Below are 17,388 nucleotides of genomic sequence, written 5' to 3'. Positions count from 1 at the left end.
TCTTCCCTTAAAAAACTTATTGTTATGAAAGCACAAAGAGGAAAAGCCGGACTTTAATACACGAAAACCTAGCAAACGATAAAAGGATAACGATTACCGATTTGCACCTGAAACCTATGAACCCTTTAAGTCTCTGGTACTCTTAGATTGCCAAAATAGATGACACAGCACGGACTGAAACGCCCCAGAGAAAACCGAAGCCATCATTCTGAAGGAAAAAAGGAACAGACAAAGTGTGGAACTGCAATGTGCGGGGGCGTATCTAACATCCAAGAAACATGTACAGTACCTGGGAGTAACGTTGCAGCAAAATAGAAAGTGGAGAAGCACTTGCGGGAGGTAATCCGGAAGTCTGCAAATTGGGGAGGGTGATACGCAACATTGGGGGACCCAATTCCGAAAGGAGGTGGGCATTACACGTTGCTGTGCAGTCGATCGTCCTCTACGCGGCACCAGTCTGGAGTGGGGCCGTAAAGATAACGGCCTACAGAAGGCTCATGACATGAGTGGACAAAACAAGTCTGTTGCGAGTGGTATGCGCCTATAGGACTGTTCTGCGGCAGCATTATGGGCCATTACTGGATGTATTCCGCTGCATGTGTTGGCAGTAGAAAGAAAAGAGCTATATAAGAGAAGAGACCTAGAGTTTACTATGGCCGAGAGAAGACAGGAAAGGGAAAGGTCAATTGAAAGATGGCAAGAAAAATGGAGCAACACGCAGAATGTGGCACAGTGGACAAAGATGCTGATTCCGAACACAAGGGATTGGGTGGATTGTGGTCAGAGGCGACTTGATTATTTCCTAATGCAAGTGCTCACAGGATACGAGTATTTTAGGGCTTATCTCTCTAGCTTCGGAAAGGCTGACACGGATGAACGCCTATACTGCGTTCACTCGGAGACTGTGACACATACGATGCAGAGATTATCAGAAATCTGCTGTGATAATCGCAAAATTAAGTGATCCCCACTATTAAAAGCGATGTTAGTGTGCAACAGATGGATAGTAGAAAAGAGCATAATGGAAAGAGAGAAAGGTGTAAATTTTGTTACAGTGAGAGAAATGATTGAAAAGAAAGCTGGTTGGACTAGTGTACAAAACTATATCCGTAAGAAGAAAGAAGAGAAAGAAAGACAGCTGAACCAACGGCAAAGGTAAGGGGGAAAGATGCGGTAAGTTAAGGGAATAGGTTTTGATAAGAGGCAAAAAGTGAGTTAGATTGTATGAGTTAGACTATGTGAGACTGTAGGGAAGGAGGAAATACCCGACTGGGAGTACTATGAATGATGAGTGTCTTCTATGCGCTACCTGGAACGGGGTTCCTCCCAAAAAGCCAGATTTTGGGACAAAAAAAAGGGGAAACAGAGAAAAGGGACAAGGAAACTCCTTGCTGACAGTCTGTGGATAATGGAGATGGTGCTTCGGAAGTTAATGGTCGCCGTTACAGCGGCTATTCCGCTGCCGAATCGCTGGATGACAGAGGAGGGTCTGGTTTAGCAGGTAGGCGATCACCGTAGACTCGGTGACGAGAGGGCGTTTTGAAGTATCCAGAGAACTATCGCCGGGACTACGAAGAACGAATCTTGCACTAAGGTCAGTCAGGCGGCGTCCTGGATTAAGATGTCTTAGACTAGCCTACACTGACAGAATCAATATGAGGGCTATGGGGCAGAAAAATACTGAGGTAGGAAGTCCAAAGGGACCTAACAAACTTTCTTGCGAAGTTTGGCTGTGGATAAATCCTTTAAGACCCAGATCGACTCTGCAGCATCATGAAAGACGTGGTTAAAAATGACATTCCATAATTATCAGAAATAGTGATAGACAAATAATAGAAAAGCATCAAAGGGACAAACTCATATGAAGAAAATCAGACAACATTAACAGGAATCGTCAAGTCTACTGGATCTTAAAATGCATCATAAAGAGGATGGCTAGCCATGGCTAAGGAAACTTTCCTATATCTTCTAAGTAATTCTACAACATATTAATTAAAACACCGGTAAATGCGTTTAAGAACTACAAGGAGAGAAATATTCAAAAACAAAGTGCCAGAACTGTATCATCATCATCAATTAGCCCTGATTTGTGGATTTGTCCATTGTTGAATATAGGCCTCCTCTAGATATTTCCATCTATTTCTGTCCTGTGCCTCTGCTATCCAATTGGTCACAATTCTTTCAAGACCATCGGTCCATCGCGTTAGGAATTTTCTCCAGCATCACTTGTCTGCACGTGGTCTCTACTCAAGCAAGTTTTTGTCCAATTGTCGTCTTTCATTCTTGTAATATGTAACGCTTATCTCTATTTTTGGTTTGTAATACACTCGACAATGTCCTCCACTTCAGTTCGTCTACGAACTTCTTCCTTTCTCAGTTTGTTTATCAACCTTATTCCAAGCATTGATCTTTCCATTTTACGTTGTGTCCTTTCCAATTTTTCCGCTGACGTTTTTGTGAAAAGAATTGTTAAGGATGTAAATGCTCCGTATTTGAGGACTGGTGGAACGATCTGGTTGAAAGCATTCTTTTTTAAATGGATTGGGACATTTGTTTTAAACAGAAATGTATATTTGCCTCATTTTATATCTGTATACTCGCTTTTGCACTTCCTCCCAATGATGAGCTGACAACCATATCAACCTTTTGTCTAGGTTAGTGTTTAACTTTAAAGTTCTATATATCTCTTATCCTTTGTTTTAAAAGAAAACAATATTTTTTAATTTGTATGTACTTTCTATTTTTATTCGTATTTTATTTACGTATATTGACATATAATCACAAAATTAGAGGCTAAGAAAATTATTTTAATAATAGTATTAAATACTTTTAAAAAATTCTAGAAAAGTGAAAAATTTTATTTTGGGATTAAAATGTCAAATTCTTGTGAAAAATATTCCACATAGGCAACGCTGTCGTGTTGGTCGACCCTTAAAAGGTAATTTGAAGTGCGCATAGTCTGCTTGCTGAAGCGCAAGCGCCGCTTACTGTGAACTCTCTCTACTTCTGTGTGTTTTAGTTAGGCGGTGATGTCCGTCTCATACTCAGTTGAAATAATAGTAAGGTTGAGTGCGTGAGTTGTTTGTTCAGTCGTACATGTTGATTATTAGTAATAAACATTAACATTGTCGTGAAAATCGTGAGTAAACATGTGTGATCAAAACATCGCTTCTACTCAGAGCATTGCGGACTATCTTGCTCAGTTATTAAAGGATAGAAAACAGCTCGCAGCGTTTCCCAATGTTTTCATCCACGTAGAACGACTTCTAGACGAAGGTAAGTGCTTTAAAGCCGTTTTACAACAGCGACCATTAGTTCCACGGATCCCCGTTTTTATTTACCAGCGATTTATCAAGTTACAAGTGATAGTACAAACATGTGATGGGGCAATGACGTATTTGTTTGACCTGAGTTATTTGTTTTCTTACCCGGTTTAATCCATCCTGTTGTTACAGGTTTATTTTTCTTGTAAACATTTGTTTCATTACGCCTTATCTTCAAAATCAGACGTTTTGTCGAAATACTACTGTTGATACTGCTTTTGCGAATTCCTTTGCGGGGTAGGCGTGGTTTCATGCTCGACTGCTTCAGCATCGGAATGTAGGTAACTTGGATCTTGTCATCAGCACACGGCCTGGAAAAGTCGAATCGAATAAAACTTTTTTGATCGTTGATAACGCAGTTATTGCGATAAAGTCACAAAATAACAATAAAACTGATCATATATTATGCTTTTCCGTATTGTATACATTGAAAATGCTTTTAATAATAAATTAAATAGGTGAATAACCTTTTAAAACATTTAAATAACTGATTTTATTTATGCCATGTATCAATATTGTGTAGGTTTTAATTATTCAAGTGATAGTTGTACTAAATCCGGGAATATAGCGGTATTTTTTGTAGTCCAATAAAAACTCAACTCCTGTATTTAAAGATGAAAGGTAGGTATTATATTTTGGTGTTTTGAAAGCATTTTGTGTTGATGGGGTCACATACTGCTAATCCTTGTGTATAGTCACACATTTATATTGATTTATGGATAATTTTGAAGATATCTATCCTTTGCTTTACCCATGTAGGATTTCTGCTTCTGTTTTTTGGCTTTGTTTTTATATATTATGAGCGTCAGACATCGTTTTTTTCTTGAAAGATTAGATTATATTATATTTTCTTTAAGTATTTATCTCCTGGTACCCTTAGTGGTGTTTAAATCAGAGTGCACATCTCCCTATAACATAAGATAATTATTATTGGTATTTTAGTTAATATTGTGGTCTACATAGTAAATTTAGCAGCTGGTTATATCCCTGCTCCAAGTTATTGTTTTATTCTAATTTATAGGCAATCCTTATACTTCTACATCCGGTTTATTTGGGCATCAATTTAATTTAAAAAAAATTTATAGCAATTTTAGGAATTATGCTAGAAAATAATGAATACCAACAGCACCTGGTGGCGTCTATAGGAGAAGAGACAACAGGAGCCTTATGTCCAGAGAATTGACTATATTATTTAACAATTTTTTCTGCTTCGTATTCTATTTAGGTTTGCCTAAAACTCTCGCTTTTATGTGTTTTTTTGGTGTCAGGTGTGGAGTCCAGATCCTTTAGAATGATTTTTTTCCAATATTTTGTCCATATTGCTAAACTTTTTTTTATTGTTTCTCTTACTATATATTTCTCTACGTTTCGGATTTTCCTACGCTTAATTTGTATTAGTAAGTATCCATCACATCAATTTATTCTTCTTTGTGTTTTTATAATCTTGTAACATTTTTAGCAAATCAAAGACAAATTATGCGTTTATATTTCCCCTTAGTGCATTTCAGCTTCCGCAGTTTATACTATTTCTTCGTCATTTTCCTGTAGAAATCAAACAACTAAAACAACAATGTAACACTTGAGATAGTACGACTGTAATTATGCAATCACGATTTTTTTAAAATTCATTCCATGTATAGAAAGCCTCTTCCCACGATAATTTCCATTCTTTTGGGACTAAACCCTCATTACAAAAGACAAAAACAGTATTTATTTATTCCGTTAAATTAAACACCCGCTTAACGCGCCCCCTCGAATACCAAGGCCATTACAAATCCCAAATCTGTAGTTATAGTCCGGTCAAAGTTGATGAAAAAAGTTTTAAACTGGGAAAAAGTTATCTTTTATTCTGCACATCTTACCTCATATGTAGTATTTATGAATGACATTCCAGAGGTCTTATCGTTGTGTCTCCATATTTCACTTTTCTTGGTTGCTCGTACTTGATAAGTTTGTATCAATCAACGACTGGTTGGTGGTTGACCTGTTCTTTTTTTCCTCCGATTTTCTCGGTACTAGCCTCGGGTTAAATCTCGACCCGCTGTACATTTCTTAATAATATTCTATTCGAAGTGAAGGGTAAAAAATATGATGTCCAAAATAACGAGCAAAGAGGCTCAAGTAGTGCATAAAATGAAAAAGGTAAAGCGGTTAGATCAGGTATACGAGGATAAGCTTGGATAGCAATACGAGCCTTTTCCCATATCAGTTGGCCCGACGTTAGATTGATAAGAAAATTAAATTTTAGATAACCATTTACAAATAAAAGCGCAGCGTAAATTTTTGAGGTTTTAGTTCATCGAATAACATTTTTGAATTTCCTAATTATAGAAAATATTATATAACGTAATGATAAACAGAATAATAATAAATTAAAAAAAAAAACGTATAGAATATCTAATATTAACAAAAAAAATGTAAAAGTTTACCACTGAGTTACATCCCCTTTATTTTTAGTGACATCCACAATTCTTCGAGGCATAGTTTTTCCTTCAATTCGTTGACGGAGCTGGCAGGATGTTTTCCCAAAGCTTTTTTCATTCGCGCCACAAAGTCTCTATCGGGGACAAGTCAGGACTGTTAGAAACCCATTTCAGAAGTGGTATGCCATGGTCTTCAATCCATTTTAAACTCTTTTTTGAGGTATGACAACCTGCACGGTCTGTTGGAAGACAAAATCTTCCGCTGTTGTTAAAGGGTGTTCCATAATCGGTAAAAGATTCTTCTAAAATATTCAAATATTTGTCCGTGTTTACAACCCCATCGATAAAATGTAACTTTCCCACACCTTTAGACGACATGCTTCCCTAGATCATGACAGATGCCGGAAATTTGACTTTTCTCTTCAGGTAGTCGGGATGGAAAGCTTCATTTTTCCAGAGAATGACGCGATTCCTACTGTCTCCAACACACACTTTAAAATCTGGACTCATCACTCCATTGTATTGAATCCCATTACGACTGAGTTCAATCTTTATACTCTTTTGACCATCTTAGTCTATTTTTCTTTTGTTGTAATGTTAAAAGTGGCTTTTCCTTAGCCTAAAATAAAATGAAATTTATTAAAAACAATTCGTACCAATTTTTTCAACTATAAAACTTACTTTGTAAGTACCAAATCCTGATTTGTGGGCCTCTCGGTGACATGTTGATGTAGAAACGTGTCTTCCAAAAACGTCACTCCATAAAACGCGTAACTCCATATAATTTGTTCGTCGATTTTTCACTATAATGCGTCTTAATGCCCTTCGATATGCATCGGTTATTTTCCTTTTTTGTACATTTCTATGTTTTGTGACGACCGAACCTGTAGTTTTGTATCTTCTGACTATATTTCTTACACTATAGCGTAACAATTGCAACATATTCGCGATTTCCGAATTGGATTTTCCAGAATTATTAAATCTAATAATGTTTGAACAAATTTCCTCATCGATAACTTTACCTCGACCCATTGTACAATCCACAAACGGCAAAAAGCTTTACAATACTACAAAATACATTTGACATTAACTGACAATATTATTGGTTTGATGTCATTTTTCCATAGCTACGATTTAACGTAATTATGAAAAAATCAACGTATGTTGACAAGTGAGTGCATAGCCAGGATTTAATAAATGTTTTTATTGTTGAAAATAAATAAAAAACCATAAGGGTAATATTTTTAATCAATATTAATAAAAATACCACATTAATTAATATGGATTTGTTCCCATTAAATATACTAGATAATTTGTAAATGCTGCACTCTTTTGATTTTATCTAAAAAATTATCGTGAAAAATCCATAAACTATGATAGGCTGGAAGAAGGATTTGGTAAAAACTGTGTACGCGAATTATTTCTGGCGCATATATCTATTTTAACTGGACTATCCGTTCCGCTAGACGACAACACACTTGGTTTCTCACCCCTGTCGAAAAGAACTTACATCAACAGGTATTCCACAAAACGCGTCTAACAGGCGGATCATAATATGTATGCGTACAGGTAGAATTTCATTCGGGCGAGATAACGGATAGGTATTTCGATAGCTAGATTGCGTGACCAATGATAGTCGTATTTTAGTCAATATCGAAAATATCTATAGAAGGAATAGATTAGATTGCTACCAGATTGATTATTGGGTGATACATAAAGTTGAAATTAATTTTTATTTGTTTTATTTCATTTTTTAAATGTCCTCATACTTTCGTGTTTGATGACATTTATGTATAAAAATTTATAACTGGTAGCATTTGAGTGTTAGTAATTATAATTTGATACAACATAGGTCAGAGGCTAAAAAACAGTGGATGACAGAAGAAATACTATTACAGATGGAAGAAAGAAGGAAATATAAAGGAAAAGATCTACAGAAGTATAAAGAAATAAAAGGAATAATTAAGGAAAAAATCAAAACAGCTAAGGAAATCTACTTGATGAAACAATGTAAAGAGATAGAAGAACCAGAAACAAAATATATGAGAAATATGCACAAAAAAATAAGAGAAGTGACTCGAATGGGTCGAAATAGACAGCAAGGGCACATACAAGACAAAAAAGGAGTACTACTAATAGATTTACCAGATAAATTAAGACGATGGGAGGATTACGTTAGAGAACTTTTCCAAGATGAACGAGGTGAAATGCAGAAAATACAAGAATTAAATCCTTTAGAGAGACAGAAGATCACGATACGGGAATAATACCACAAGAGTGGCTGAAGTCAGCATTTGTAACCATCCCTAAAAAACAAGCAGCAAAATAGTGCTTTGATTATCGAACACTGAGCCTCATGAGTCATACTTTAAAAGTACTGCTGAAAGTAATACATAAGAGAATATACGAAAGGCTAGAGGAGGATATTAGCGAGACGCAGTTCGGGTTCCGAAATGGAATGGGTACTCGAGAAGGACTATTTGCCATCAACATATTGATTCAGCGATGTCGGGATGTAAACGTTGATCTACATTTGTGTTTTGTTGACTACGAAAAAGCTTTCGATAAAGTAAGACATGAAAAACTAATATCAATACTTATGAACAAGCGCATTTACAGTAAAATCATTATATTGGAACCAAAGTGCCATAGTTCAAATTGATGTGCAACACTCAGAAGAAATGAAGATCTGTAGTGGAGTTAGACAGGGATGTGTTTAATCGCCACTTTTGTTTAACTTATATTCTGAAGAAATTTTCCAAAACACGCTCAATAATATCAAAGCGGGAGTTACCGTTAACGGAAAACTAATTAACAACTTACGATATGCAGACGTCACTGTGATCATAACAACGAGTATAGAAGATCTACAACATCTTATCGAAAGCTTAAGTATGAATAGTGCTGAGATGAGAATTACTATAAATGCTAAAAAAACGAAGTACATGCTAATTACAAAAAGACCACAAAATATAGATCATCTATTGACAATCAATGGTAACGTGATAAAACAAGTAGAAAAATATCAGTACTTGTGAACTTTGATCAATCAAACTGCAGAAATAAACAGGCAAATAGAGATTACCAGATCAGCATTTATACGAATGAAGCCACACCTAACGTGCAAAAATTTAAATTTGGAGATCAGACTACGTACCATTTGCTGGTTCTTCCCATAGACAGTATTAAATGTTATCAAGTTGTGTAGAATAATTTATTAAAATCTGTGACCATAATTTCCCTCGTATGGTGGTAAATTTATGTCAGTAGTTAAAGCAAAATCTCCAACTATGTGTGTATGTGATTAGATTTATTACTTATATTGCTACAATGTATCACTAGCCATTTTTAGAACTTCATATCAATTGGATGATGTCATTTGTTGAGATTGGCTAGCTCAAGGAGTCGTTGAATAAATAAATTCAATATCGTAGCGGGGATTTCGCTAATTTGGATTATTTAACAGTTAGCGATTGCCGCATGAGAGCAGGAGATTTATATTGAACACCGTAATTCCGTGTTCTTTTGCTACTTCATCTACAGCATGCTTATTAATTTTTGCTGATCGTAATTTTACATAAATGTTAAAGCTGCTTTTTCTTAATATTCTATCTGCGTTTATTTCTTTACTTATTATTAAAATCTTGTTTTTACCAATGACTTCCATATAATTATGACATTATAATGGGTATAATAATATAATAATCGACGAACTAATACAAGTAGTACGTAAAGGTCATAGTTACAGAATATGGAACAAAGAAATCCAAATATTATGTTATGCACACGACGCAGCATTAATCGCCGAGACAGAAGACAAGCTCCAAAGATTAACACACATCTTCAATACAACAACCAAAAAATACAATATGATATCAGCAGAAAAAAACAAATTTATGACATCTAAATATACCCCCTACGAATATCTTGGATCCAGAACTTAGGAAAATGGTTTTCTTTGACCACTTCATGACTATTTCGAGCTGCGGTCAATAAAGTTAGAATTGCCATGCTAGTAGCCAACATCCGTAACGGATAGGCACCACAAGAAGAAGAAGAACGCGGCGCTACTAACGCGACTCCATTAACGCTGGTATGTCAAGTTCCTGACAGTGCTATACTTTACCGATATTGTCTTCTTTTCTATCTACGCTACTGACAAAATTGATATTCAGATTGCCCCAGAGAACCGACATCTTCTAGGTGCGACACAAATACGTATGTATGATGGCGACTGGTTCTAGTCCGTAGTAGGACAATTAATTATCGATGTAGAAAATAAAGTTTATATAAATAGTTAATATGAAAGCGTTTTCAATCAAAAATTTAAATGAAGTTAATAAAAGTGGTAATAGGATTGTATGTACGATATGTTGAATATTTATTCACTGATTGCTAACATACATCGATGTTTTATTCCAATCTTAGTATATTATAATCTGGTGGTTTAATTCAATTTTGCAAAATTTTTTATAGATATATTTTTTTTTATCAACACTAATGTTTCTATTTATCATATCAACTTTAGTTTCTGCACTGTGTGCCTTTTTTATTTTCCGTAAACTATTATTGTACACACAACCAAACTTATATGGAATCACCCAGTATTTCCGATATTGTATTACTAAATTTTTTTTAATGCAAAATGAACTACATTTTATACTAAACCAGTTTAATAACTATAAAAAAAAACAATCAAAAAATGTTACAAAAGCTTGAAATTAACAAAAACGCAAAAAAACACTAACAAATGGTTGACTAAAGAAAGATACAGTCTTGTTGTTCATTTTAATAGTCAGTGTTGCCACCTCTAGCTCCAATACAAGCTTCAATCCGATGGGGAATGATTCTAATCAAATCGTCAACTTTTTCTTGAGGTAAGTTTGCCCATTCTTCTAGAGCGGCTTGAATGAACTGATCCGCATTACCTGGATTATCCCTTCGAGCTCTAATCCTTCTTTTAATGAGGTTCCACACATGCTCAATGGGATTTATATCAGGTGAGCAGGCAGGCCAGCTCAGAACAGTGACATCTTCAGTTTCCAGAAAGTCTGTGGCAACTCTGCTGGTATGTGGAGGGGCATTATCGTGCATGAAAATGAAAGTATTTCCCACTGCACCTCGCCACAGCCTAACTATGGGTTCTAGTACCAAATCGACATACCTTCGACCCGTTAAACTTTGCCGTAAGGGACGCAAAGATGTTTTTTCTCCCATCATAATACCTCCCCAAAACATTACAGTTCCTCCTTTATATTTTGGAACGGATCTGGCAGTTTGCAGTCTAGCTTGTCTGCCTCGACCTCTTAAAACCCGAATTCGACGGTCATCTGATCTCAGACCAATTCTGGTTTCATCTGAAAAAAAAAAAACATTTTGCCAATCTTCATTTGTCCAGTTCTGGTGTTCCAGACACCAATTCAGCCGATCAATTTTGTTCTGTTTGGATAAATCGGGAACCCTCAACTGCCTCCTGTTAAATACATTTTGGGAACGAAGTCTCTTTCGTACTGTTTCAACTGAAATGTCAGTACCTGTAGTCTGCAAAAGTTGCCTTTGGAGCTCCGGATGAGAAGAGGTTGGATTTCTTCTAGCTATTTGACCTAAAAACCGGTCTTGTCGATCACTAGTTACTCTACGACGACTTTCTCTAGGCCTGTTCTTGAGTGTACCCTATTCTAAAAATCTTGCATAATGTTTTTGAAACAACGCTCTGCGAGACGTGTAGGGTAGCTGAAATTTGCCTTTGTGACATTCCCTGCTCAACAAGAGCAACAATTCTTCCCCTCTGAACATCTGCCAAACCTACGTAGGGCATATTACCTTTATTGAACACAAACTTAACTTTACTCTGACGTCTCGGTTTTACAACTTGACACAAATAATAAAATTTTTCAATGTGTACTTGATCAAATTTTATCAAATATGAATCGTATTTCCAACAAAAACCTTTATCTCTTATATGAAAAAAAAGTTATCATACATTTCTTATTATTAGTAAGAAATACTGGGTGATTCCATATAAGTTTGGTTGTGTGTATATGTATACAAATATATGTATATAAAAAGAATAGATGCCTTTGAGATGTATATATACAGACGAATGTTGAGAATTCCATGGGTACAAAGAGTTACTAATGTTGAGGTACTTCGTCGCATGTGTAAACAAAAAGAATTACTAAGAATAATCAAAGAGAGGAAAATGCAATACTTGGGTCTTGGGTCATGTGTTGAGAGGCGAAAGATATGAATTACTTCAAGTTATACTGGAAGGATAAGTACAGGGTAAAAGATCAGTAGGAAGACGCCAGAACTCGTGGCTGAAAGACTTAAGGAGATGGTTCGACTGCTCATCCGCAGAAATCTTTCGCGCAGCAGTTTCTAAAACTACAATTGTCATTTGGATCGCCAACCTTCGAAATTAGACGGCGCCATGAGAAGAAGATTATTGTATAACTGTAAAAAACTTCATCTGCAAATTAAACGTTTTTAAAATTGTCTTGGAAGTTTTTGAAAAAGTCGTTTCCGAATTTCCTCTCCACAGTCCTAGATTTTCTTTACTGGCCGTTTTACTAATGCTTCCGTAGCTGTAACAGTAATAATAAAATACCTCAAAAAGTGAAAATGCATTAAATATGCATTTCTTTTAGAAAATATGCATTTTTTTAGAAAGTATGCATTAAATATGCATATTTTTAAGAAAATATGCATACTGTCAACATATATTTAATAATAGTGTATTTAAGTAATTAATGATTATTTTAATAATTAGAAAACAATATAAATGAATTTAAAACCTATGTTGGTAATTTTGGAACCCCAAAAAAGATGCAAAACAGTTAAATTATTAAATATGCATATTTTTAAGAAAATATGCATACTGTCAACATATATTTAATTGTAGTGTATTAAGTAATTAATGATTATTTTAATAATTAGAAAACAATATAAATGAATTTAAAAACTAAGTAGGTAATTTTGGGACCCCAAAAAAGATGCAAAAAAGTTAACAACTTTTACACCCCTCCCTAAAACCCCCTCCACAGGGGGTAAAAACGCAAAAAAAAACAATTTACTGAGAATCTGTACACCGTAGAAAGAAATGTTTCAAATAAAAAATGTAGCTGAGATAATTTTAAACAAAAATGTAAATTTTTGTTGTAGAATAAACCGTTCTCTTAGAAACAACGCTTGAAGCGACCGTCGATTTTGCATGTCAGTTACGCGCGCGAATCAATGTTCTATAAAATTTGTATCAGCTCGACGGTAAAAATTCGATATCTTTTGATTCAAGCTACCTACCGACAAAAATCAAGATGCGTTTTAAAGGTAAAGAGCTCAGCTTTCGTATGGAGTTTTTGTATTTTGCCGCAAGTATACTCAGATTTTAAACAAGTGTTAAATAAATAAACGTGGCGCGATTTTTGTCATTTTTTATGATTTTCACGAGATCAATACAATCTATCCCTATATATCCTGGATGTTGAACAACAATATCCATAATCTCAAAAAACGAATAAAATATTGAGTACGAGCTGTCATTTCTGGGTGCTCAAGCTCGATTTCGTGCTTGAGATCGGTTTAAAGAACACAAATGACAAATATTATTCAAGGTCAACCTCAAGCATCGACGGATACTTGAGTATTTACTATAAAAATATGGGCATAAGTCCAGTAATAATGTTTTCTAAATTGGCTCAGTATTCACTTTGATGTCGGTTATAAATTCAGTCGACTAGTTTGTCAAAAAAGAGATAGGACTATTCGGTCATTTGTATTCTCACGTGATAAAATAACAAAAAAAATGCATACATCTGTTAGATATCTAATCATATATAACTGCGTTAATTGCCTTTTTTGTTTTATACTTGAATCTTCAGTGTTTCACACAGACGAGCGAAACCGAAAGACTCATTTACCTTGCTTCTGCTAGGCCTGCTGGTGGTTTATTTAAAAGATTATATATTCAAATCAATAATTGTCGAGTAAATACACAGTCGACTAGTTTGTCAACAAAGAGACAGGACTGTTCGGTGTTCAAACACGAAGACCGTGAGGACAAGTTCATTATTAAAACGGTAATGAGGTAATGTTAATTTTGGAATATTTCAAACGATTAGCATCATCAATTATGAAGTCAGTAACATCATTGTTAAACTGAAATATTCTTTATATAACTTTGTGTTGCTGGAAACTGTGTAATTATTTTTCAAACAAAATCGTTAAATTGTAAACTTATATCGTATATCGTATTTTCGAATGAGGGAGTACGACACTCATAAATTATCGGCAAATCTATAAATATTACAAATTTCTGGTTAACTACCGATGTATCTTAACGACTATTCCACCGATTTTATGGTACTATTTTCGTCGGGATGATTCCGGCTACGTATCTGATGCCAAACACCTTTGAAGCCCCGCTCATAAATCGGTATCTTAACTCGAAAACGCATAAAATCTCGGCATTCGTGAAGCCGTAAGCCTAAATCACCTTTTTGAAAAATTGGTCTGGCTGGAAGCCATCGTCTTTTTATTCGTGAGTCCCCAAAAATTAAATTTTGAACGAACCAGTGGACACAAACAAGCATACAACTAACGAAGAGCTTCCAAAGAATAAATTTTTAGTTAAACATTTTGCTGACACATAATATTTTAAAAGATAATACGGTGCTGCAAAGGTTTTCGTGTCTAAGTGTTTTTCTAGAATGTTTTTTGCTAAACAGATTGCATAAATGGGCATTACATTTGGAAATGTGATCGAAGGTTTTATCATTTGGTAAAAGATGAATATCCTGGGGAGTATCCTCTTCTAGAGCTTTATTTCTTTTCATATGTTTAATTGTTTTAATTATTTTTTGTGATTATTGCCGGTAATACTTTCAAGTTCTTCTTCATGTACGATGTCCTTTCAGAATGTTGGTTACCATCATAGCTATCTTAATTCTATTCCCTGCCACCCTATATACCATGCTTATGCCAATAACATACCAATCTCGTAAGTTTTTCGACGAATAAATCTTTCTTCGTCCTGGAATGCGTTTGTCTGCTATTTTCCCTTGCATGATATTTTGTAGCAATCTCTGGGAACTCTCATTACATTTCTGAAGTACTCCAGCTTTCTCTTGTTGATGCTTTTGATAATCTCAGTAGTCTTGCCGAGACGTTTTAGTATTCTTCTTCTTTCTTCTTTTCCTTTTTATATAGACATGACTCTGTCTGTTTTCAATGTGCCTCCAGTAAGTTGTCGTTCCATCGTTTTCGTGGTCTTCCTACTGATCGTCTTCCTATTGGGGAACCGTCTCTTGCCGTCTGTACTACTCTATTTGTTGTCATTCGGCTTATATGATCGTTCCATTCTACTCTTCTATTTCTTACCCAGTTTTTAATGTTCTCCACCTTGCATCTGTGTCGTATATCTGTACTTCTAGCTCTGTCCCATAGTGTCTTACCATCAATTTTTCTAAGTGTTTTCATCTCTGCTGTTTCTAACATCCCTTTTATCCTCTCTGTGTCAGCTCGTGTTTCTGCCGCGTATGTCATTATTAGTCTGATGACTATTGTGTAAATTCTGCCTTTCGTTTCTTTCTCGATATTTTTATTTCTCCATATTGTTTCATTTAGGCAGCTGCGGCTCTGTTTGCTCTTTATTAACTTGATCTTTCACTTCGGTTTCGAGCTTTCCGTAGCTAGATAATGTGATGCATAGATACTCGTATTTAAACTTCTATAATCATTTCGATGTAAAGATATACGATAGATTAGATAATTAGATTAATATTATGAATATTCTTCTCGATTTTTTCTTCAGATCTTGTTATATATTTGTCTCCTTATGTTTATTTGTGCAGTGTTTCTTTAATTTTGTTGTAATAGTATCTCATATTCAAATAGCGAGCATAAAACCTTATCGGAAATCCAATTTCGATCACGGATTCAAATTTCCTCTGATCGTAGACTATAAGGATGGTATAGGAGGCTGTTTCCGGTATAACATTCACCATTAAGCTATTTTAAGACTCGGTAAATTTAACTATCAACGTCACGAAGAAAATAAACCCAATGAAATGGTTTATAACTCACACTAAAAATAAAATAGAGTGAACTCTATAAAACAATTTTTGTTTGATTCCAACAAAACCCCCTGATTGTGTTATTTCGTGTATTTAAATTTTTGTCATATGTTGTTAAATGCCCTTTAAAATGTATCACATCAAAAATGTCTAAGGAACGCCATTATTATTCCACTTTTTTCAATAAAAACAAAAACTTTTTTGTTAATGCCAACCATTCGATTTAAAAACTTGTTCTCTTCCAACCAAGGTATGCTATGTAAATTAAACTGTTTTATTAAGGCATAAGTGACAGCAAATTGGGGAAGGTCGACGAGGTCAGACTGTAGGTCCTTATGGTCTAGGATAACTTAACGATCGAGGACAGAGATTGTATGAATTTTGTAAAAAAAAAACGATATGATCATTGCAAACACCTGGTATAAACTATCCAAGCGACGACTATACACTTGGAAAGCCCCATTTGATGATGGCAATAACCCTGAGGCTTCAAAAAATCAAATAGACTATATACTTGTAAATGAGCGTTTCCGAAATGCCGTCAAAACAGTCACTACGTTTCCTGGGGCAGATATTGGATCTGATCATCAACCACTTGTAGCAGATATTAAACTAATATTAAAAGAATTCAGCGACAAAAGCCAAAAACCAATGTACTTAACTTTGACGATATAAACAGAAACATAACATTAAAAAAGAATTTAACAATAGAATAAAAAACATCGGAGAACAACTAGAAGATCCAGAAGAACTATGGAGTGAATTTAGAAACCAAGTTAACGAAATCTTCACAAACAATTATTATAGAAAAAACTTAGTCAAGAAAAATAAATGGATGACAGACGACATCTTTAAATTAATGGAACAACGTCGACCGATAAAATCTAATGAAACAGAATATAGACACCTGCAGAGAAGAATAAAAAAGATCAAATTAGCCAACAAAAAAAGGGTGATAGAAAGGTGCGACGAAATGGAGGATATAATATCTAAACACGACTTATTTAATGTGCACAAAAAACTAAAAGAAATGAGTAACATATTTTAAAAAACGAGTTTCCCTCTGTACTCGTTGACATTAATAAAAAAATTATTGTAAATGAGCACGAAATAAGAAAAGAATGGCAGCTGTATATATCAGAGTTGTTTGAAGATGACAGCAATAATATTACCGAATTCTACCAAAACTGTACTGACGGCCCAGAAATTATGAAATGCGAGGTAGAACACGCTATAAATAATGCTAAAATTAGAAAAGCTTGTGGATGATACACCAACTGAGTGGCTGAAACTAATAGAGGATGATAACATAAACGTAGTAGTAAGACTTTTTAATTCAATATATAACCCCGGAGTGATTCCCACAGATTGGCTCAAATCCATCTTTGTCCTAATACCTAATTAAAAACGGGTGTGGCAGTCCAGTGGGACTGCCGGTAGAAGTTACACTTCTATACACGCATTCGCCGTTACAAATTTTTTTGGGAGTCAATCTGCACAATCATTACATATGTAATGCCATTGTTTAAATAGGACTAGTTAGCCAACGCAATGTATAAATTTGTTTGA

General features: G+C 34.9%; 1 protein-coding gene across 5 annotated transcripts in view; it reads left to right on the top strand.

Moving 5' to 3' along the window:
* The first annotated feature begins 3,001 nt into the window (after positions 1-3,001).
* The window catches only part of how (protein held out wings), a 281,766-nt gene continuing 267,379 nt past the window's right edge, over positions 3,002-17,388 (top strand). For 3 of the 5 annotated variants that reach the window (XM_072528878.1, XM_072528880.1, XM_072528877.1), the window contains exon 1: positions 3,003-3,276. In XM_072528878.1, coding sequence (XP_072384979.1) covers positions 3,150-3,276 — 127 coding nt within the window. In that variant the 5' untranslated portion in view covers positions 3,003-3,149. Of the gene's footprint in view, positions 3,277-17,388 lie in introns of all 5 variants that reach the window. The other 2 variants (XM_072528879.1, XM_072528881.1) reach the window with 1 other exon arrangement.

This window comes from Diabrotica undecimpunctata, chromosome 4 (assembly GCF_040954645.1).
Source record: "Diabrotica undecimpunctata isolate CICGRU chromosome 4, icDiaUnde3, whole genome shotgun sequence".
NCBI classification, from domain to species: domain Eukaryota; kingdom Metazoa; phylum Arthropoda; class Insecta; order Coleoptera; family Chrysomelidae; genus Diabrotica; species Diabrotica undecimpunctata.
This window is presented reverse-complemented; position numbering and strand designations above follow the sequence as displayed.